The sequence below is a fragment of the Galeopterus variegatus genome, unplaced genomic scaffold (genome assembly GCF_000696425.1).
Source record: "Galeopterus variegatus unplaced genomic scaffold, G_variegatus-3.0.2 Scaffold6278, whole genome shotgun sequence".
Lineage (NCBI taxonomy): Eukaryota > Metazoa > Chordata > Mammalia > Dermoptera > Cynocephalidae > Galeopterus > Galeopterus variegatus.
The window spans coordinates 104,881-129,287 of NW_007732389.1; the positions used below are offsets into that span (position 1 = coordinate 104,881).

Genomic DNA, 24,407 nt, shown 5'->3' on the forward strand with positions numbered 1-24,407 from the left:
CTTTTCTCTTAAACTTCAATTTGAAGTTATTAAGATAGTACAAACAAAAACAGGTCCTAAAATCTTTTAAAAGGATTATAGACTTATTGAATCTTTTGCTGCAAAAACGCAACTTAAACAGTTCAGGTTCCCCAGTCTGGCCATTTGCCATAGGATATTTTTTGTGTTTCTCTTCTGTAGAATTTCATTTCAAAATAATTGCAGTAGGAAGCAGATAATTTTAAGGTTTTGTTTTGTAAAAAGTGTTCTCTATTTGAATGTTGGTAAATTAGAACCCATCTAGAAAAACCTGGTCTTCCTCCTACTGTAGCAAGTACATATGAAGATATTTAGGAAATCTAGCAAATCTACAGAAATGACATTAAGCAAATGCTCTGACACCTTAACATGCACTGTCAATTTTTGTGAGGCACCAGAGCAATTCTCTACTTCATTCTATGATATTGTCATTGATGCTCACTCATTGCACTTTTAGAGAATGATTTTTTAAATCTATATATTCAAAGTATTTTATTAGCCATTCTTTTATGTCAAACTTAGTTCTTGCTAATGTACAGATGCAAACAGTGAGGAACAAAAACCGTTGAGGGTACAGATGCAAACAGCGAGGAACAAAAACCGTTGAGGGGAAATACGGGAATCAGGTATGCATGTTGAGATTTTTGTCAGAGTAAACGGAGGACTAGAAGGAAGCCATGAAGTTAGTGAGAAACATAATTACGTTCCCAAGGGAGAAACTTGGCTTCCTGCCAATTTTACTCTCTGGCAGGAAAAGGGGCCCACTTCATCAGGTCCTTTGACAAGCATTTTTCTCTGTTTGAAATTTTTGGCCCCATCAATACTCAGTGAAAAATTAGTTCTTTTAAGTAGTCATTACTTTCAATGAGAAAGATTTAGTTTTAAAGTAGAGTTCACATTATAAGTAAAATAAGAATCATCAAATTACAAGATTGTTTGGTGAGGGAACCCTGACATTATTATCACAAGGTAACGAAGGTTGATTTAGAATTAGAGCTTGAATATCCCTAGCAACTGAGAAGACATTCTTTTTGGTGTTACTAACATTTGACACTGAAGTAGGGGGGGGAACTGTTACTTTTTAATATTGTGCAGGCTGATAATTATTTTGTCAAGGTCTTTAGAAGTGGCAAAGGAAGAATAAATCCTCACGTTTCAGTGTTAAGAAAGATATCAAAGGAATATAGATGTTTGAAGATAAAAATTTATATTTATAATGTCCTGCTTTTTCTTTTTTTTAAGTGGAAAGTGGTAGATATGAATTGTTTAAATGCATTACAGTAATCTAAGCCAACATTTTTAAAAGTATTTTCATTCTAAAGACTGCAAGATGCTCTAAGAATAAAAAGAAATCCATCTGGAAATGTCATATACCATATCCCTCTCTCGAAGTTTAAATGACACATGTTATCATATTAAAGACTTGAAGAAATTCTGTGGTAAAGAAATGTCTTTGACTTTGTTGAACTCTGTAGTTCCCAAACTGAACCACAGGTTCTTCTTTTTTTGGAACTAGTGTTTTACAGCACACACTTAAAGCAACACAGTACCGATTAATTAAAAACGTAGTTAGAGTTTGAAACCATATATCTTTTTCACTTATTGTTTCTGGTTAAAGTTAATTGGAGCTTCTGGAGTACTACTAGGTTGGTTCTAAAAAGTACATATAGAGTGATAAAGAACAGTTATTAGGCCATGATCTGAGTCAACAGTCCTAAGAGGCCTAAAGAAACATTTGGTATTTTGCCTGAACTAGATCCTTTTCCTTAGAAAACGTTGAAAAATTAAATAAAGAAATAAAGCCATCCACCACATAAGCTGAAGTCTTAGTTTTAGTTCCGTTAGCAATAAGACATGATGACATTAGGCTATTCTAACCCCCTTCTAAAAGCGGTTGCCACCACTTTGGTCTTTCTGAAAGCAATCTCTTGGTTAATTTCCCTCTGGTAGTTTAACTTCTGACAGGTCAGGAGAAGAAAAAGCAATCATTCTACTTAGGAAGCACAATATCATCACTAGAGATTGATTTCTGTCTTTCCCACCCTGTTTTTAAATTTTCTGATTCTTTCAGTTTAGGAAAATGTGATATAAAACAATTCAACTTATGATTCAGATAAACTGCCTGGTGATTGTTTGCATCACTTAGAATAATCATTTGCTTTAGAAAAAGATTTTTTACAGGACTTCTCTCGGTAGGGCAATTTTCTTAGTGCCTGTGAAGCACAAGTTAAATTTTGAAAATTGCAGCTCTGTATAATTTGTGAGGCACAGATTTATTGTGGAATGTACAGCAAAACCCATATTTTTCTTCAATTTAATTCACTTTCCTCATACTCAGTTTTTAAGCTTTACAGATTTTATCACCAACCAATTTTTCTGTACTTATGGTTTATGTCTGCCAAGGTACAGTTGTATCTACAATATTATTTACAGTTTCATTCTCATGTGGTCGCTGCTTCTTATAAGTAAATGTCTTCTCTTGCTCTTGGCAAGTTCCCAGAAGGTGGGCCATGCACGTACCCTCCCTGTCCATTACTCCTCAGAGATTAACACAGTGTTGCTTGGTACAGCCGTGTCTCAGTCAATTCTCTTGATTGCTGATGATGTTGAATCAGAATGTACATTGCCTTCCATGGACTGAAGAATGTCAGATCATGGTTGGATCTCCATAGATGTTTCTAGAGAATATTCTCCAACCATGACCCGTTTTTCAGGATGTCAACATGATGTCACCTGGCTCACACAAATCCTAAAAAGTTAACAATCAGCTCTCCCAACCAGTATGCATTGGCTCTGGTATAGCATTATACAAGCTGTCTTTAAGAATGAGTTTGAAAACTTACCATGGAGCAATACAAAGAGAATGATTGTTAACATTTGCTAAACTCAATCCCGAGATCATAGAAAAAATTCTTGATAAAATATGCCAGCAACCTAGTTCTTGATAGGGGAGTAAGTAGAAACAAAAGTAACTGCCATGAAGTAACACCTCTACTTCTAGAGAAAAAGGGAACACACACACACACACACCTACCACCACTCCTCCACCACACTAAACACAGGAGAGAGCATCGCCTTGTACAACTTGTAGAGAAACTCAGTAAGAGCAAGGGCAAACATAACAGGCTTTGGTCTTCAACTATTTCAGTGTTTCCTGTTTTACTTTAGGGAGTCATTTCTTCTGATGGTAATCATCAATTTATTGTACAGGTCGAAGGGGACCAGCTGCCTCCAGGACACACAGTCAGTCAGTATGAGACCTGTAAGATCAGGACCATAAAAGCTGGCACCTTGGAGAAGCTTGTGGAGAACCTGTTGACAGCTTTTGGGGACAATGACTTTACCTATATCAGCATCTTCCTGTCAACGTACAGAGGCTTTGCCTCCACTAAAGAAGTTCTGGAACTGCTGCTGGACAGGTAAGAATCTAAAGGAATTTGAGAGTTGCTAGAAATGTAAGTCTTTTACAGAGTGAAGGCATGAGGTTCTGAATCACCTGCACTCACTGTGCTGAGAGAGATGTGTGAGGAAAGGTTAACTTAGAAGAAATGACCTTTGGAACGAATGGCATGAAGATTATTCAGAAGCCACTTATGGTCTATTTCTGGGGGGGAAAATCTCATAAAAATCTATAAAAGAGTTAAAAGTAGATGGCATAAATCTAGATTCAATTGTTTATAGATTTCAGTTACTATTTGCCACCCTAAATTTCTCCATATTTTTATAATTTTATATAATTCCAGCAAATAATCAATTGACCAGGAATCTTATTAGGTGGTTGTGGAGTTTAAATGTGCTGATATGTGTGAAGTATGAAGCTCAGTCTTAGACCCATAAGAAGCAGCTAATGAATGGTGGCGATGATGGTGATGATGATGATGATAACAGCTATTAGCAATCACCATGTCTTGTCTGCTTTATGGACATGCACATAACATCATCCTTGATCCATGTTGTTAAGGCAAATATTACATATAGTAGAGCAGTGTACATTGTAATTCACACATTGATAGTTTTTATATTTTACCCCTTATTTTTGTTTTATTTATAATTAAGCTTGGTCTTTTTAAAAAATACCTTTAAGTTAACTGGATGTTGGGAGGAAGAAAACTGTCAGCCAAACATTTGTTTTAAAATCGTGAGAATCCTCATTCAAATCCTTATATTCTGGGGTTTCCTGCATAAGGAAGGAAATGAGATAGGGTGTTTTTGTTGGGCTGTTGAATATTGATTTTTAACTAGATTTTTTTTATTTTTAAAGTATTCTGTACTCATGTTAAAAGTTCTTGTACTATAGAAGGATATAAAAAGAAATATTAAAGGTTTCTCATATTGCTTTTTTCCCAAATAATATTTATTAGGTTTAAAAATATGATATTTGTAGAAAGAAGAAAATTAAACAGACCATAATCTAACTAGGCTGATAATGCATATTAATATTTTAAAGATAGAAGCAATCCATGTATATGATGAAAAGTTCAAATAATCCAGAAAATTATAAAAATAAAAAGTAAGAAATTTCTGTTTCTCTTAGTTCCCCAGTCCCATTCCTCCTAGGTAATCACTGTAAACCATTCTTTTTATATTTTTCCCAAATTTTGAGGGCATATATAAATGTATGTATGTATGTATGCACACATACATACACATAATATATAATATATATCATACATATGATTGTTTATATACATTCTATGTCGTATATACTTATATGTTATACAAACAGAATCACAGTACAATCTGTTCTGCAGTTTCTGTTTTTTACTTATCTATATATCCTGGAAATTTTTTTATTCATTAAGTGAATTAACATATGTAAAAGGCTTAGAATAGTGGCTGGAATACTAAAAGCTCAAGAAATATAAGTTATTATTAATATTTCAAAATTAGTACATATAGATGGATCCACCATAATCTTTTTAATAGCTTTATAGTGTTCATTGAATGGGTTATTCTAAGGGTAGACATTCAAGCTCTCTCCAGTTTTTAAATTTGTTTTTAAATACCATAACCTTTTTAATAGCTTTATAGTGTTCATTGAATGGGTTATTCTAAGGGTAGACATTCAAGCTCTCTCCAGTTTTTAAATTTATTTTTAAAATTTTGTAAACAGTGCTGCAAGGAGTGTCTTTGAATATGTATCATCTGAGTACTTGTTTGAGAATTCTATAGTATACTTTCATAGAAGAGTGACAAATGGGTCAAAATATGTCAACATTTAAAGATTTGAAAGATATTGTCAGATTGCTTTTGGGATGGTTGCACCAGTGACACAGAGAATAAGGCCCACTCTCTCACTTTCCTCTCATCCTTGCCAACCATGGATATTTCCATTGAAACCATCTTTACCGTGATATGACCATCAAGAAATGGTAGCTCATCGTTTTTGAATTTATCCTTATTACATTTATGAGTGAGCTTCAGTATCTTATAAACCTCACTTATGGTTTCTTTTTTGTGACCTATCCATATCCTTTGCCTATTTTTCTTTTGGACTATTTTCATCTAATTATTGATCATCTAAACATAATTCTTTGTATAATAAGGAAATTACATTTTTGCTTATCAAATGCTGGAAATATTTTTTCCTAATTTGTTCATTGGTTTTAAAAGTTGTTTATTAATACTGTATTCTTTTTATGAAGGCATTAAAATTTTTTATGTTGCCATATCTATCAGTCTTAAAAAAGACCTTTAATAATAGAGTTTTATTCCAATGTAAGTAAGGTTATTGATAACAGTGGGTTTTTCCTCAAAGTAGTTTCCCCGTAGATGCATATAGAGTGAAATTATTTGGATCAATGGTTATTCATATGTTTATATTCAGGAAAATTCACAAAATGTCCATTTTTTACATATATTGATCTGGTTATGCAACCCTCAGTGTTGCTCCCGTACCACGCGACTGGCAACGCTATCGCAACCCTCAGTGTCACGCCCGCACCGCGCTCAACCAGTAAGCGGACCGGTCTCTATATGGGATCCGAACCCATGGCGGGAGCGCCACCGCGCTCCCAAGTGCCGCACTCTACCGAGTGCGCCACCGGGCCGGCCCGTTCATTGGTTTTAAAAGTTGTTTATTAATACTGTATTCTTTTTATGAAGGCATTAAATTTTTTTTGTGTTGCTATATCTATCAGTCTTAAAAAAGACCTTTAATAATAGAGTTTTATTCCAATGTAAGTAAGGTTATTGATAACAATGGGTTTTTCCTCAAAGTAGTTTCCCCTTAGATGCATATAAAGTGAAATTATTTGGATCAATGGTTATTCATATGTTTATATTCAGGAAAATTCAGAAAATGTCCATTTTTTACATATATTGATCTGGTTATTATACCCTGAACTACAACATAGATAGTAAGTTCTATAGAGTTTTGCATAGCAGTGCTTGACGAACTATTAAGCCTGGTGTATAAACTTGTAGGATTCATGAGTCATTTCTTACATTGTTTGTATAATAGCTCATACCTGTAAAGTAGAAATTGAAGAGTTATATGAATTTTCTCTTTTTGTATTTCATATTTATAAAAAGATGTAGTATTTTAACTGTTGGCAAGTAATATGAGGAAATTGCTCAAAACATAAAAAAACTCCAAGTTTACTTTGGAATTGGTAACCTCTTCTACTCATGGGGCGACTCCGTTGATAATAGGCCACAGATGTCCACAGTCAGTAAAGGAGTGCACGTAAATTCCAGCTGTTCATCCTAAGTAGTGGATATACACGCAGGAAATAGACTGTTTAGTCTGTGACTCGTGTACATCCAGCTTTTATTTGATGGTTTTTTAAAAAAAAATCTTCTCTTTGTTCTCCTATTATAGTGGATAGATATTTTCAGATTTTTAAAACACTAACTGGATGGCAATTATTAAATAACAGAATCAACATGAATTCAAATTGCATTTAATTCAAATCATCATTTAAGGTATAACTGAATGAAGAGTTAATTATTTTGTACCGTTTGGATGGGCCAGGGCTTGGCCTTGAATTTAATCTCATAGTCAGATCCTTTGCTTGCTTCTGAAATGGAGTCAGCAAGTACTGAATGCCTATAAAGTACTCTGTGTTCTGCAAGACACCATGCAGATGGAACTCAGAAATATAAGACTTCGTTCTTGCCTTGAGATAGTTCAAAGGTGGACTTACTGTGAGGCTGCTGGTACTTAACCTCCAGGACCCCTCACTTGCAATACTCTCTACAGAATTTTATACTGAATTCTTTTTCTACAAGTTGACCCTCAGATTACATATGTCCTCAAAGTCATATCCATGAAACCTGGATCCACCCCTCAGTACTTAATATTTTACTGCAAGAGGTGAGACTTGCATCTGTGAAACAATTAGATAATCACTTAAGATGATGTAAAATGAAGCTCTTAACATGCCTGCAGGTAAAACAGTGTATAGAAGTGCAGAGAAATAAATCCCATTTATTTTTGCTTTCTCTGCAGAAATTTGGTTTTGTCCACATATGTACAAACCTCAACATTACTAGTTCTTCCTCATCCCGTTTTCTGCTCACACATAGATCTTGTGACCAGTCTTCACTCTTGATTAAATTTAACTAAAATGCACATTCTGTGAAACATTGGGTTCTTAAACTGGTTGTTGGGACTTTTCATGTCTATAATTAGGAGGAAGCAATTTTATTGTACAAACTTACTTATTCTGAAGATAGCATTTAAAATATTATTTCCTTGCCAGTGGATTGTGGTAGACTTGTGGATCTCTGATACATTTTTTAGAATTATTTCTTTTGGTTTCTTAATAGTAGATTGCTTATCTTTTGTGAAATTAATACCGAGAAGTTATTATAGCATGTACTAATCCTATAATAATCAGTCAAGTACGGATTGAAGGCAGATGCTGCTGTATTTATTTCCCACCAGAGAGAAGCTTATTTGAAGTCAAACTCTGATTTCCTTTAAGGCTTCTGATCACATGGCTTTTCTCATAAGAAATCACTTTCTGGGATTTCTTTTTTCTTTTAATTTATGTTTTTATAGTTTTTCCATTCTGCTAATATGAGCCTTTGTGATTGACCAATAGACAGTGGTTTGAATTGAAGTCATGTATGGCTAATTCCATGTGTTTGCTTTATTCCTTACTTGGGGTGATCAGCATTTCACAATGACTCCTGTGTCCTGTGCTTCTCACCATGGCTCAGAGTTAATTCTTGACCTCATTGGCTTTCTTTTAACCCAAGAAGAAGTTCTTGAATTGTAGGTTAGCTACTTCTTTGGGGCTTTCAGATTTTATTTTCTCTGACTTCAAACATAAACTCTACTTAAAAATTTATTCTTCCCACCATAGCACTTAAAAAAGTATGGGAGTTAGATACTACTGAAAATGCCCAACTGCAGATGTAGGGAGACATCTACTTCAGCTAACGATCCTCACTGAGAACCAGGAAATGTTTACATGAAAATCTAGATTTTTCTTCAGACAGCTGTCACAGTAGCTATCTTTTTGGGCTGTTTCTTGAGCATTCTTTCTCTGATACACATCTCTGATATCGGAAGTAAGCAGAAAGCCAACAAGAACCAGAGTAGGGGTGAACTAGGTCTCCAGAAACTTTTGGCAAGCCACTAATGGTACTCAGATCACAGTGTGGAAAGCACTGAGTAATAGTCTGAATGTGGAAAGCCCTGAGTAATAGTCTGAATCATGCCCTTCATTTCAAGTGAATTCTCCCTATGGAGGATAAAGATTAACGCCATCCATAAACGCTGTGCTTTAAAACCATAATCTGACTTGAATTTGTTCGTTTATGTTACAGAGAAGAGACTAATCCAGTAGGTCTTTGAACTTATTTCTTCTTCCCATGTTTGCCTGCCATGCTTTTTCACAGACTTCATCTCATTTAGTTCACTTATTAATACCCCCATGTTTACAAATGAGAAAATTGTGGCTCAGAAACATTTAATTGGTAAGTGGCAGAGCTGGAATTAAAGCCTACCCCTTTCTGACTCAGAAGCTCTTCCCAGTGTAACCATATCTCTTCCCATGGTTTGTTAATGTCATTTTAGAAGTAAGGGGTGACTTGGAAACCCCTGTTAGCCATTCTTTTTTGCTACTACCTCAATTGATTTTCCTTGGAAATTGTGTTTTCTGAGGGCTGCTCCCTTCACACAGTTGTAGAGAGTTCTCTTGAATATCAATGCTCTCACTCATTTGTCTACTCAAATAATATTTATCAGCTGTCTAATATGTGTCTGTTCTTTACAAAGTGCTGTGTATATAATGGTGAATAAACCTGCCATGGTTCCCGCCCTCTTCATGCAATGTCTGGTGGAAGAGAGTAACCCTAAACGAATCACCATACAAATAAATGTATATAATTAAAATTGATATAACCATTGGGAGGTAAGAGCCAGGTTCTATGACAGAGACTGGAAGAGAGGATATTTTGTGGGGCTATACCCCCCAAAAACTGAATGTTGGCCCATGATCTTAGGTGGTTAGATAGATCATGGGCTTTCCCTAAGAGGGCTCTTCTTGGAGGGTGAGAGATAGCAAATGAGAAAGCATGGTAGACTTATGCAAATATATTACCGCTATGGGAAGAATAAACTTAAATCCATGCTTTATGCCACCTGGAGTAGTAACACTTCCATATGCAAAAGATGCAAAAGATGTACCAATAACCATCAAGAATGGAGCTGCCCTTGCTAGTGAAGCCAATTCCTTTATAGCATAGAAAGGAGTTGATCATATAGAAAGCTTGAAGAAATTTTATTTCCAAGGATTTTTTCATAAGTGCCAAATACACTTATCTTTCCTTTCAGAGTTTTACAATACATTATGGGAAAAACAATTTTCCAGTCTTTCTTTTAGCCGTGAAATTCATGTGTGAGGCATGTAATATAACGGTTAAGAGCACAGGTTTAGGAGTCAAGAAAGTTGGATTTGATTCCTGTTTTACATTTCTTACTTGCTCTGCAGCATTGGGCAAGTTAATTTATCTTACTAGCTTCAGTTTCCTCATCTATAAAAGGAGAAAGAAAAATGGCACCTAATTTATAGGGTTATTATGAGGTTTAAACTTGAGAGTATAAGTAAAGTCCTTAGCATAGTGGCTGGGAAATATGACGTGCTTAAGAGATTATCACTACCTTGTTGTTTTCTTTCTTCATGGCGTGTATCATTATTTAAAATTACCTTATTTGTCTTGCTTATTTCTTGACTATCTCCCCTATTCACAGACCGCATTTATCTAATTCACCGCTCTGCCCTCAGAGAGGATTGGTGCCTGCAATAGGTGCTTAGGAAGTATTTGTGAAACAAATAAATAATGGTTATTATTATTCATGAGCAGGTTATGAGCAGGTGCTCTGGGAGGTACAACAGTGAATATTACCCAGCCTATACCTTCATTTATAGGAGCAAGTCTGTAGACTTGTACCATCACTGTCAATGCAGTGAGGGTTGAATGTGCGTTGTTTTTTTTTTTTTTTTCCTTTTTTTTGGTCTTTTTTCGTGTCCGGCAACGGATCGCAACCCTCAGTGTCGCGCCCATACCGGACCGGGACCGGCAACGGGACCACAACCCTCGGTGTTGCTACCGCACCTCACTCAGCCAGTGAGCGGGAACTGGTCTGTATGTGGGATCCGAACCCTCGACGGGAGTGCCGCTGCGCTCCTAAGCGGCGCACTGTAGCAGTGCGCCACCGGGCCGGCCCTCATTAATCCTTTTTGAAAAGATATTATGGAAGCAAAAATTATCCTTTTCTGTAGAAAAGAACTAATAATGTATAACTGAAAGAAGCCAACAGAAGTATTATGCAGCTAGTAACCTTATAGTTACTTTAAGTTTTTAAATATGTAGAAACCTGTTTTATAGTTTAAATATGAAAAAAGAAGAAAATCTAAATATATAGTTTTTATATGTTGTAATCACTTGGGAGGGGTGCCTGAGAATTGAGTGTTCCATAAATAAAATAAGGAAATTATCTTGGATTATCTGGGTGGGCCCAATATACTCATGTGAAAGATGGAAACAGAAGAGAGTCAAAGATGGGGCTGGCCCGGTGGCGCACTGCTATAGTGTGCCGCTTGGGAAGTGCGGTGGCGCTCCCGCCGAGGGTTCGGATCCCACATACAGACCGGCCGCTCACTGGCTGAGCGAGGGGCGGGAGCAACACCAAGGGTTGCGATCCCGTGGCCGGTCCTGGTCCGGTATGGGCGTGACACTGAGGGTTGCGATCCGTTGCCGGTCACAAAAAAGACAAAAAGGGGGAAAAAAAAAAAAAAAAAGAAGAGAGTCAAAGAAAGATATGTGAGGATGGAAACAGGATCAAAGAGACGCTATGTTGCTGGCCTTGAAGATAGAGGAAGGAGGCCTTTAGCCAAGGGATGCGGGCGGCCTCTAGAAGCTAGAAAGGATGCAGGCTGCCTCTAGAAGCAAAGAAATGGAATGTCTTCTGAGCCTCTAGAAAGGAATGCAGCCCTGCCCACACCTTGATTTTAGCCAGTTGAGGCTTGTGTTGAACTTCTGACCTACATAACTACAAAATAGTAAATTTGTGTTGTTTTAAGCCACTAAGTTTGTGGTAATTTGTTACAGCAGAAAGAGCTAAGAAAGAAGGTAATCTTGACAGATTGCTCTAGTGCTCATGGGCTCAAGGATGCTGAAGGTCAGGTGTTCACCTTCAAGTTTGTTCATTTCAGGACATCGTGCCTTGTTCCACTAGGCTGACACACAGCCCCAGGAAGCATAGCTGGAAACAAAGGACAGGGCTCAGCCTCAATGCAACTACCATTGTCACTATTTCACCCCTGTAACTATGCCAATTGCTTTGGGTTAACCAGAAAGTTTCATCTGGTGCTGTTAGAATTAGATCCAACCAATCACATGAAGGCAAATGAAAATAAGTTCTCTTCCCTGCTAGGTTGGTTGTCTTTAGTAAATCTTCATTAACTTTTGCCAAGTAGACCTGACTGTCACTCCTCAGCATGATGGGAATTCTCAATGGGAACGTGCAGTGACTGAGAACCTTAGCTTTCTGGAATGGCAATGATGGCTCTGTTAAGTAGACACTAAAGGGCTGCTGTCAAAGTCCCCTCTGATCATAACCAGGCCAGCTTTCTTTTTGTGAAATGGGATTTATAAGACGTAAAAATGTTTCCATGAAGTAGCTCTTTTTTAAAATTTCATTTGGCAAAGGGAAGGCAGGACATGAAGTTATCCTTCTTTTTTCAAAAAGAATACCAAATTGCCCAGTAGGTTTAAAAAAAAGTATGCTTATGATTGGAAGCCACAAAATAAAAGTGATAAAAAAACTAAACGGCAATGTATGTATATTCTTTTTTTTTTTTTTCCTTTTTGTCTTTTTTCGTGACCGACAACGGATCGCAACCCTCAGTGTCGCGCCCGTACCGGACCGGGACCAGCAACGGGATCGCAACCCTCGGTGTTGTGCCCGCACCTCGCTCAGCCAGTGAGCGGCCGGTCTGTATGTGGGATCCGAACCCTCAGCGGGAGCGCCACCACACTCCCAACCGGCGCACTGTAGCAGTGCGCCACCGGGCCGGCCCCAATGTATGTATATTCTGAATGATAACTGAAAAGTTTTAATTCAGCTTTGACAATGTAAAGCACTGGTTTTGACCATTTTTTAGCAACTGGTGGGAGGGGTTGATCACAATTCCCTTTAATAATCTGCTAAAAATTATGGACTCTCTTCTAGAAAAAAAACATGTCACAAAATTTTGCATACAATTAGGGGATTCCCAGACTTCTATGAGTTTATCCAGAGACCCTGGTTTATGATCCCCCAGGCAAAGGGTTCCGAGCAGGGTGACAGGGGACACAAAAGTGGCCATTATGAGTCAGAGAAGGAAATTGCTCCTAGCTTATAACTGGAGCAAAAATCTTAAGTATGGCTCTGAAAAGTAAATTAATTGATTTTATTAAATTACAGTACATTTAATGGTCATTAAAGTAAATTTAAGGGTTTTAAAAAAATATCTCTGAATCTCGAAAAGGAAAAGGGACTAGCTGTTTTCAAGTTAATTTTATGTTCCTCTATCACTTTTCTCTTATTCGACTTTTTTTTAACATTTATTTTTTGTGAACTTTGTCCTCGAGAATGACATCAGGCTCCTAGTCCTGTAAAGACAATTGTTTTGCATTTGGACTCCACTGAAGTTGCCAGTAAGCACCAATTTAGATAACCCAATGCTGTGTTGGGCTTTTGTTAAGAGTAGGAAAGAAAAGTAGTCCTGAAAATGACAGGATGCCATGATACTAAATTCATATTCTTTGTACTCATATTTGGCTTGGCAGAGCATGTTTCATAAGATTCTTGAAGAGCTCGCAATAGCCAATTTTTGTGGTTGGGAAGACTGAGCCATGGGCTTGGACTGATTTGTTAATAATGTATCAATTCACCTTTCACCTGAGAAAAATGAGACTCATTAGCAGAGTCTGTGGTTGTCAGAGCTCTGCCTACTCTCTACCCATCCTAAACCTGTTCTTGCATCATCCTTCGTTGTAGCCAGAGCCATTGCAGCATGCTAACAAGCCAGATTTGCACTTGGTTGTTCAGGATTGTTACAAACTAGAAGTGGAAGGAGGAGGTACTGCTGGCCCACCAAGCTCTGAGTGCAGAGAGCAGGCCAGAGAAGAGAAATAGGTGACAGGGACTTGCAATGGAAAATAGGAGAAACCTTTTAGCAAGGGTGTGAGAGCCTTCATACTTAAATAACTTTAAATTTGGATGGGAAACAAGTTGCAGCCAGAGAAATCCCCCTCCCCCCCCTTGGATAACTGTAAAACTAAGTGACTATAAAATCTTTGTCCTTTTCTTTGACTCTTTAGACAGTTGTGAGTTGGGGCTGGGAGTGAAGATGTTATTCTCAAGGAAAATTTTATAGCATTTTTTAACTGTCAAGTGGAGCAGAAACACTAGGTACTTTCTGCTCTTAATGCTGCCTTAACTGTCAGAGACTGCTATGGAGATAACGTGGGGAGTCCAAGGGCAGGGGAGGTGGAGGGTCCTTCACAGCAAAGGCCTGGAGCAGAGGAGGGCAGCTCTTTGGGGGCCTTTGCATGGGGAACCAGACCTCATGACCAGAAACACAGTAAAGGGTTCTCTGCTCAGTCTCGCCGGCCCCTTCTTTTCCTGCAAGAGAATGAGGAGTTTTGCCCTGTTGTCTTTCATCTTTGTCTTCCCCTTGAATACCCAACTTCACAGTGGTAACACAGCCTTTCCAAGGTAGGCTTTGTGGCCATGACCCAGTTCTCAGGTCAGAGCTGGATGGCGAGGTGCCTGCCGTGGGGGATATTATTCAGAGTGATTAAAAGCAACCCTCTTGGGCCGGCCCGTGGCTCACTCGGTAGAGTGCGGTGCTGATAACACCAAGGCCCCGGGTTCGGATCCCATATAGGGATGGCCGGTTCGCTCACTGGCTGAGTGTGGTGCTGACAACACCAAGTCAAGGGTTAAGATCCCCTTACTGGTCATCTTTATAAAAAAAAAAAGCAGCCCTCTTGGGCCGGCCCGGTGGCGCACTGCTACAGTGTGCCGCTTGGGAGCGTGGTGGCGCTCCCGCCGAGGGTTCGGATCCCACATACAGACCGGCTGCTCACTGGCTGAGCGAGGTGCGGGCGCAACACCGAGGGTTGCGATCCTGTTGCCGGTCCCGGTCCGGTACGGGCGCGACACTGAGGGTTGCGATCCGTTGCCGGTCACGAAAAAAGACAAAAAGAAAAAAAAAAAAAGCAACCCTCTTGCTGAGCCATGGGATGTAGTCCAAAGTGCTCACCAGTGCTTTACTGGGTGTTCCAGACATCTGCAGGCTATTTCACTCACGTCGATCTCCTGAGTCAAGGTCAGTTTCTGAACATTTTTCTCATATCCGACCTGTGTTCTTGTGGGTCAGTTAAAGAAAAATGCCTAAGGTTCTGAGGCTGGGGTTTTTTAGAAAAGCAAAGACTCCCAAAGAAAGGTCCATAATTCAGCAGCTTTGTGTGAGGTCTCTCTTTCCTTTACTTCTCCCTTCTGTTCTTTCACCATCCCCAGTAAGTATCTCCTTCCCTTCTCTTCCCTCCCCAGCCTTTCTTCTCTTGTGGTAGTAGAGGGTATGAATTAATTCCTTTAGCAAATGTTTATTGAGTGTGTACTGCGTACAGGCTCTATTCCAGGCTCAGGGATGTAGCAGTAAGCAACATAAAAGAGTAAACCAGATCCTTGCCATAGCCTGCCAGACCCCACGTCTGCCCCCATAACCTCCATGCCCAGCTCCTGCTCTCCCCTTATGCCCCTGCTCTTCTCTTTCTGGTGTATGTGATATTTCTTAAAAACACCATCCTGCCACTGTTCCAAGCCCTTTGGACCAGCTCTTTCTGCTGCTTGGAAGGCTCTATCCCTAAAGAGCTGCATGGCCAACTCACTCACTTTCTGGGGGATTTTACTTAGTTGTCACATTCACATTGTGCCTTCCCTGAACACCTGCTCATGCGTGGTCACGCTTACCTGCTCTGTTCTTCCCCATTGCACTTTTCAGTATCTGACTTAGTATCTATTAACTAATTATTAGGTAATGTCCATGTATACCTCTCCCCTCCCCACTACAACAGGGACTTTAAACAACTAAAAAAAAAAAAAAAGAAGAAGAAGAAAAAAAATTTTTTTGAAGAAAAAACAACAAAAATTTAAAAAAGAAACAAGGACTTTGGTTTGTTTGCTGCTGTGTCCTTAATGCCTAGAATAGTATCTGGACATAGTACTTAATAAATATTCCTCATTGAATGAGGACTAAATGGGTGAAAGAGTGAATGTCTCAGTGAATGAATGAAAGTTCTAACCTCAAAGAACTATAATGTGGTGGAGGTAGACATAAAATACAAAACAATTATAACAAGCCAGCGACAGCTTGTGAAGTAGGGTGGTGACTCGGAGGTTGGGCACTAGAGTCTGGCTGTCAAGTTTCAAGTCCCTGCTCCACTTATAACTTCTGTCTTCAAGGGCCTATTACTTCTCTGGGCCTCATTTTTCCCATCTATAAAGTAATAATAATAATAATAATACCACCCTAAAGGATTATTATGAGAACCAAATGAAACAATCCATGTAAAGTACTTAGCACATTAGTAAGTTCTCAGTAATGATTAACTGCTATTATTATTGGATCATTTGTCAGAATCGAGTTGAGCCTGAAAAGTTCTTTTTTTTTTTTTGTCTTTTGTCTTTTTCCGTGTCCGGCAACGGATCGCAACCCTCAGTGTTGCCCCCGTACCGGACCAGGGACCGGCAATGGGACCGCAACCCTCGGCATTGCCCCCGCGCCTCACTCAGCCAGTGAGCGGGAACCGGTCTGTATGTGGGATACGAACCCTCGGGTGGGAGCGCCGCCGCGCTTCCCAAGCGGCGCACCCATCCAGTGCGCCACCGGGCCGGCCCTGAAAAGTTCTTCAGAATCACCCCCATCCTGGTTTGGTGTTACTGAGAGTTTCCTGTCAGGGAGCAAAGGTTAGAAATGCCCCCGCCAGAGAGACTATCCCTGAGGATGACTTTCTCTTAGGGTTTCTTTGAACTACAAATGTCTCTGGTCCTCTCCATGCAAACACATAATTAAACTTTTCATCTGCCCAGATAGGGTCCAAAAAATACAGACATCCCCTTTGGAAACAACTGTTTCCTGTTTAAATATCAGCAACCAGTTAAACATTACGTTGGTTTTTTTTTTCTTTTCTTTCTCTAGTAATTTTTAGGCTGCAGTAAATAATTGCTTAAGACTGTACTTTGGGAGACATTTGTAAATCTTTCTTTTGCCTTGTGATAATAGAGAAAACCATGTCAAAAGTCATTCTGACAATTTGTATTTGATTTAATTTTTATGAGTTACCATTTAAAGAAGGGCAGTTGCTCATTGGTAAGCCTTCTTAAGAGGTTGGAGCTTTGATCTTAAATCCTAGGGAGGCTTTGCAGAAATCGGAGGTGACATTGTTGACAGGTTTGTCTGTAGCTATTCTACTGCCATTAATTAAACACACACACATACATACCCTTTATTTTACTCCCCTGGAGTAAATGAATTGAACCTGACTTTTTTTTTTTTTTTTTTCCTCCCCTTTTGTCTTTTTTTCGTGACTGGCAACAGATCGCAACCCTCAGTGTCGCGCCCGTACCGGACCGGGACCGGCAACAGGATCGCAACCCTCGGTGTTGCGCTCGCACCTCGCTCAGCCAGTGAGCGGCCGGTCTGTATGTGGGATCCGAACCCTCGGCGGGAGCGCCACCGGGCCGGCCCCAAATTGAACCTGACTTTGATTTTTGATGGGAAGCTATGAGAGGGTCCTGAGAAACATCAAAGAAATGTTCTTAATCTGGTAAAACTGACTTTCAAATGACTGGCTTGAACATGAAAGAGTCCTTGATTCCAACGCTAGTCTAATTTCTTTTCTGTAAAGCATTAATTCTCCTTAATAAGAAAGGTGTGGGGGTAAATAATCATCTTCACTCCAGGCCATTAAGTTCCAGAGGGGTATAGGCTCTTTAATTTGATCTTACTTCTAACAGCCTCTTTTGTAACAGTGCATATATATTTTTTTTTTTTTCATTTTCATACTGCTTGTACTCTCAAGATCTCAGCTTCAACATATTAAAACTTTCTTTTTTATTTTAATTTTAGATTTTTGGAATAATCACCGCTATTTTAGGCTTTTTTATGATGCTCTTAAACCCTTTGAAATGAAGGCACAGCCAGGTCAGGGCACTTGTATAAGCAAAGGCCAGAGGGTGCCTTTGCAGAGACGAGTGTGAATCTAGTGGTCAGGAGCTTCGTTTATCATGTCTGCTTCTAGAACCCCACTGGACCACTCATTTGTTCACACCAAATAGCCATCAAGTGCTTGCTGGGGGCCAGGCACTGTTTTAAGCTCTAAAGGACATTGAGAAAAAGAGACAAAAATCCTGCTTGAGTGGACTTTATGTTCTAATGGACAATTAACACAAAATGAAATTAATTCTACAGTATATTAGAAGGTGTTAAAAGCCATAGAGAAAAATAAAGCAGGGAAGGAGATGGTGTTTGAACTGGTTTGTATTTTATATAGGGTGGTCGGGGAAGGCCTTCCCTGATGAAGAGACATTTGGGCAAAGCCCTGAGGAGCCTGGGGAGTGAGCCATTGGCTTAGGTGTGGGCAGAGGCAGCAGCAAGTGCACATTCTGGGCAGAGGGAGGCCTGGCATGTGGCTGGAGCAGCAAGCAGGCCTGCGAGGCTGGAAGGCGGTGGGGGAGGGGAATTGTAGGAGGTGTGGGCAGGGTTTCTGTTTTAGTCCGTTTTGTGTTGCTATAACAGAATTACCTGAGACTGGGTAATTTATAAAGAAAAGAGGTTTATATGGCTTATGATTCTGGGAAAGCAGCATCTGGCACAGGCCTCAGGCTGCTTCTACTCATGGTGGAAAGCAGTGGGTACAAGCAGATCATATGGCGAGAGGAAGCAAGAGAGAGAGAGAAGAGGTGCCAGGGTCTTTTTATTTTATTTTATTTTATTTTTTTGTCCTTTTTGAGACCGGCCACACCGCGCTCAGCCAGTGAGCGCTGTGAGCGCACCGGTCATCCCTGTATAGGATCCGAACCCGCGGCGGGAGCGCCGCTGCACTCCCAGCGCCACACTCTCCCAAGTGCGCCACGAGCTTGGCCGCCAGGGTCTTTTTAAACAACCAGATCTCGCAGGAACTAATAGAGCGAGAACTTACTCATTAATCTATTCAGAGGGATCCGCCCCCATGACTCAGTTTCCAACACTGACACATTGGGGATCAAATTTCCACATGAGTTTTGGAGGAGACGACACATCCAAACTCCATCAGTATGTATCAGGCAGATCATTTAGGGTCTTATGAGATCGGTGAGGTTGCCCTTTTGTCACTGTGGCTGCTGGGCAGAAGTTGGGAGACTAGTTAGGGGGCTGTTACATTGATCTCGCTGATGAGGGTGGTGGTCTGGACCAGCATGGAAGTGATGAGAAGTGTTTGGATGTAGCATATGTTGAAAAGGCAGAGCCAAAAGGATTTCCTGATGGGCTGGGTGGAGAAGAGCCAGAATGTCTGCAAGACTTGAGCCTGCACATGTGCCCTGCCCCATGTGCCTGATTATCAGTGGCTCCTACTGGCATCCAAATTATTATCAAACAACCACTCTGGTCCTAACTGAACCGGTAGACACTCCAGTAGCCTGAGGAAATACTTATGTGACCTCTGAGCCAGTGCAGGTGGTGTCAGGTTAATCAATGAGAGAGAACTTTGCTCACTTGTGTAAGTTGCTTAGTCGTTCTCGACACCACCTGATTGCACATTGTGGCCTCACGTTCTAGAGGAGGAACTGTAATAGGCATTGGTGCCATCCATATCTGTACCTCAGCTCTGAGTCTGAAAAATTGCAAAAAAAGAGTAGGAGACTATGAGAAACTAAGTAAAAACAAAGAACAGGAAGATCTGGAAACTTTTAGTATAAACCTCTCTGAAAAGAAAAAAATCAGGAGCAGTGAAATGTGTATCTTTCCCTTATAAGCATTTCCCCCTTTTACTTCTATCTCTCAGAACTTCCATTTGGAAGAGACAAGATGTGATGTCTCCAGAATAACCAGAGAGAGAGAATTAATGGACTAGCATGGAATGTGCCCCAAACAGAGGCTAAGTTCCAGCATTAGTGATTGAGGGCTGGCGGGAGGAGCGTATGGATCACAGTAGTCAGACAGGTGCGAGGCCCTCTCCGAGAGCACCACTCTTTACACACCCACTCCAGTCTTTTCTACTTATATAAACCACAAAGCCTGTTGTGAGACATCATGAGGACATACCTCTCTATGATGGTGGCCCAGAACAGAGGTCACAAAATTCTACTCTGTTTATTTACCAGGAACCTTGTTTCCCATCCCTGCCTTGCTCACATGGGGTTGAGTAAACCTTAATCTGAGTTCTTATCTCAGGAAGAGCAAAGGGTAGACCTAGAAGTCCTCCAAAGAGCACGTGCGGAACAGAATGAAGAGGACCAAAGAGGGCAGAGACCGGTGGGAAATGTCTTCGGGAGGCCAAGAAGTCCATAAGGCTGATGAATTAGAGAAAGGAGCAGGTGGGGGCAGGGGAGGCTAGTGCCTAAGGACACAAGCTACCGGGATGGGTGATAGGCCAGATGGGCTGGCATTTGGTCAAACCAGATGGTGGGCTTTTATTTTTAAAATGATTTGTCAGTCCTAGGAACAAGAAACCATAAGGATACCGGAGCCTTTAATCCCATTAGTAGAAAATAAAAGTGTGCTCTTTAAAAATGTAAACCCACCAATTATAGATTATCTGTTATCAAAACTTTGGGATAGACAATCAGCTTGTGAAGGTCCGAGTAGTCTCTGAATTCTTTATTGACGGAAAAGAAACTGCAGAAATAGTTTAGGCATTATAAGTTAATATAAAGACCTCCTTCTTAAGGATTTGAAGTGAATTTACTAAATGTACATTTGAACTAAAAAAGCATGATGTATTTGCATGAAATAGGCTTGCTTCCATGTAGGACTGGAAGAACAGCTAACAGCATAATTGGAGACTAATCTATGATTTAGTACATTTTGAGTTTTTAGTGAGGGAAATTCTAAAATGTAAGCACCCATTGCTTTTCCAAAAATTGGACTCCTCTGTCCCCCTCCCCAGTGCTGTCTAGAGTGGCCTGGCCTCAGTGTACCCACAGCTGCTCTCCTCATTGCTGAGATATGAGAACTCCATCCTGCAGTCCTTATCTTTATCCCAGCCTTTATTTGAGGGTCCAGAATTATTTCTATAACTTTTCTCCAACAGGACTTACTTTTAAGGAGACCAGATTCCTTAGTGTAGCCTAGAGCCATCATTTTTTGCTTGTGTGGCACGAGTGTAGAAGCTGTGCACACAGAGCCATGTCTCCCTTGAATGTACCCAGCAGAGAGGCAGGAGTGCAGGGTGTGGTGGGCTACAGAGTTCACAAGGAATCTGCCTTCTTTTCATCGTGTAATATCTGATTCTCCTGCTGAAAGGAAGAACCTCATCTAAAAGATTCAAAGCAATGTTAAATATCCAGAAAAAGTTTTAAGTAGTGTAATTGTTAAATCAATTTTTCTGTTTAAAATCTACAGATATACCCACTAAGTAACTATTGGTGATACTGCATCATTCTTGATGCTATTTCATAAGTATTTCCTTTCTTAATTACTCTTAGAAAGCATGACTGTCATTTTGTGGTTGAAGTTGAATAGAGGTGCTTTCCAGCACTGCTGACTTGCTGGTTTGCTTTTCTCTACACAGGTATGGAGACCTGACAAGCCCAAACTGTGAAGAAGACGGAAGCCAGAGTTCATCAGAGTCCAAGACAGTCATCAGGAAGTGAGTGTGTCTTTTCTGTGTGTTGCAAGCTGTCAAGGCAGTATCTTAAAAGAATGTGTAGTCTAGTGGTGTTTTCTTCCTTTGGAATGCTGCCATGATTTTTTTTCCATAATGCATGCGAACACAGACTTTTTGATTATCTAACAATATTCATTTAATCATCCAGTAAAAATGTATTGAGCATCTACTATTTGCTAGGCACTGTGCTAAGGGATACAAAATAAACAGGTGAACAAAATAAACACCTCCCAGCTCTTATGAAGTTTTTGTTTTAGCAGAGAGACAAAGACTACACACAGAAAGGTGAAGAGTGAAGCAGAGTAAAGGCACTAGATCGCGATGGAGAGTGAGGTTTCACATGGGGTGCCAGGAATGGGCTCTTTGGTCTGGTGATACAGGAGCACACCTGAATGAGGTGTGAGCTGAGCCTTGTGAATATCCAGGCAGAGAGAGCACGGGAAAGGCTCTGAGGCAGGAACAGTGTTCCAGAAACAGCAGGCAGTGAGTGAGGCTGGAGCAGAGGGAGGGAAGCGGCAAGTGGTGGAGGATGAGATCTGTAGGTGGTGGGGCCCAGATCACAGGGCCACTCCCAGGATTTGGGGGAGGACAGGGAAGTCAATTCTGAGGAAGGTAAGAAGTGCTTAGAAACTTTTGACAACAGTGCTATGGCCTGACTCATATTTTAAAAGGCTTGCTGGGGGCCGGCCCGGTGGCGCACTGGAGTGTGCGCCGCTTGGGAGCACGGCGGCGCTCCCGCCGAGGGTTCGGATCCCATGTGGAGACTGGTTCTCGCTCACTGGCTGAGCGCGGTACAGGCGGAACATCGAGGGTTGCAATCCCGTTGCCAGTCAGTAAAAAAGACAAAAAGGAAAAGGAAAAAAAAGGCTTGCTGGGATTCTGTGTGGAAAATAGACTGTGGCAGTGGGTACAGGGGCAGGGAGCCTGGTTACAACCCTTCCAAGGGCCCAGGCAAGGGCTGATGGTACTGTGGCCCCAGCAGTAGCAGTGGAGATGCTCAGCTTCTACAGAGATCTGGAAGGTGCTGTTGGCAGCTTGTGCTGGAGTGGACGGGCCACCTGAGAGTGAGAGGAGGCCAGGGTGCCTCCCAGGGCTGTGCTGGGAGCACCTGACAGAACAGAACCTCGGCTTCATGAGACTAGAAAGACTGGGGGTGGGGGCAGGTTTGGAGGGAGGTATGAGTCAATAGTTTAGTCTCAGATATGCGAATTTTGAGGTAATTGGAGGAGTCTAGATTTCAGGGAGAGGTCTGTAGCGGAGGTATAATTGTGGGCATCCTTACTTTATACATGTATTTAAAGCTATGGGGCTGGAGGTGACCTCCTGGGGACCAAGTGTAGATAGAAAAGAGAGGTCCAAAGACTGAGCCTTGGTTCCCTCCAGCGTTTAGAATTAGGAAAGTAGAGGGTCTGGCAGAGGAGACTGGAGCAGAACAGCTGGTGGGGAGAGGTGGAGGACAAGAAAGAGGTTGTGTCTCAGAAGACAAGTGGAGAAAGGATTTCAGGGTGGGAATGACCCACTTTGTCCAATGCTGCTCATGGATCAAGTGAGAGGAGTTTGGGAAGTGACCTTTGCCTGGCAACGCTGCAGTGTTGATGACCCTCAACAAGCATGGTTTTGATGGATGGAAGTGTGGGTTAAGAGAGAATGAAGGGGACGAAATGGGGACAGGAGTCTTGTTAAAGGAGAAGTTTTGCTGTAAAGGAGAGTAGAGAAATGGGATAAGGGTAATCTGGGGACAAGGGAGGTTTTATTCATTGTATAGATTTTTAAAAAAATTTTATCATCGTGCAACATAAACATTATTTGTGGCCCTTTGCCAATTTCTGCCTATCCCCCTCCTCGCCCCCCCTCCCACCTCTGGTGGTCTCAGTTCCATTTGTATGTGTGTTTTTTTAAAAATGGAATGTCGTTTATGCTGATAGGAATGATCTAGGAAAAACATCCATGATGCAGGGGTGGGGCCACTGAAGGAGTGATGTTCTTTTTTATTTTTTCTGCAGCTTTATTGAAGTATAATATACAAATTATATGTTTTTATGGTGTACAATGTGATGTTTTGATATATGCATATTGTAAATAGATTAATCGATCTAATTAACATATCCTTCACCTCACAAATATACCTTTTTTTATCGTAGCCTAATTGATTATACGTATTTGTGCGGTACAAAGTTGACTATCAATAGTTGTGTACAATGTGTGATGATCAAATCAGGATAGTTAGCTTATTCATCATTACAATATGTAATCATTCTGTGTCCATTAACCAATTTCTCATTAATTTCTCATTAATCTCCCCCTTTCCACTTCTAGTAATCACAATTCTGTTCTCTCCTTCTAAAAGTTGAACGTATTACTGTGATTGTTTCTTTCTTTCTCTCAAGGAGTGATGTTCTTGAGTAGATGGGATGTGTGCCTGGGTGCCTGAAACCACTGGTGTTAAATATTACTTATGGGGGATAATCCCATGGAATTTGTAACTCCTCGGAGAATTTATTGATGGATTCCTTTCTTCAGGAGCCAAGGATATGAGCATTGGAAAACCGAGTATCTTTTTAACTCCTGAGTTAGGCTTCATGTAGCTTTATAATTTAATTGGATGGGTCATAACTTTTTAGAAAACTAGATACACCAGTGTAGGTATTTGAATGCCAGGTGCAAGGTTTGGTGGGAGGAAGAATTACTTTGTTTCTAGAGGGTTTGGGGAAGGCCTCTTGGAGGAGGTGACGTTTGAACTGGGCCTTAAAGGATGGTGAAGATTTGGCAGTAGAGCCTCCAGGCAAAGGGAACAGTGGGACCAAATTACAGTGAGGCTGTAATTTGTTAAGGAAATACAGTGGATATAGAATGTGGGGGGAACAACACAGAATTAGTGTGGTTGCTTCATAATGTGCATGTTGGGTGATGGGAGCCAGTGGAGCTGGAGCTAGATTGGAGTTACATTGTGAAGGGCTCTGATTTCTTGCAAGAGAGTTTGGACTTTCCCAGGTAAGCTGTGGGCAGACAGC

The 24,407-nt window shown here is 40.6% G+C and overlaps 1 protein-coding gene across 2 annotated transcripts in view; it reads left to right on the plus strand.

Annotated features, from left to right (window-relative positions):
• The window catches only part of LOC103606086 (ral guanine nucleotide dissociation stimulator-like 1), a 58,562-nt gene extending 37,176 nt beyond the window's left edge, over window positions 1-21,386 (plus strand). For both annotated transcript variants that reach the window (XM_008590682.1, XM_008590681.1), the window contains 2 exons: window positions 3,229-3,437; window positions 21,301-21,386. In XM_008590682.1, coding sequence (XP_008588904.1) covers window positions 3,229-3,437; window positions 21,301-21,382 — 291 coding nt within the window. In that variant the 3' untranslated portion in view covers window positions 21,383-21,386. The remainder of the gene's footprint in view (window positions 1-3,228; window positions 3,438-21,300) is intronic.
• The last annotated feature ends 3,021 nt before the right edge of the window (window positions 21,387-24,407 follow it).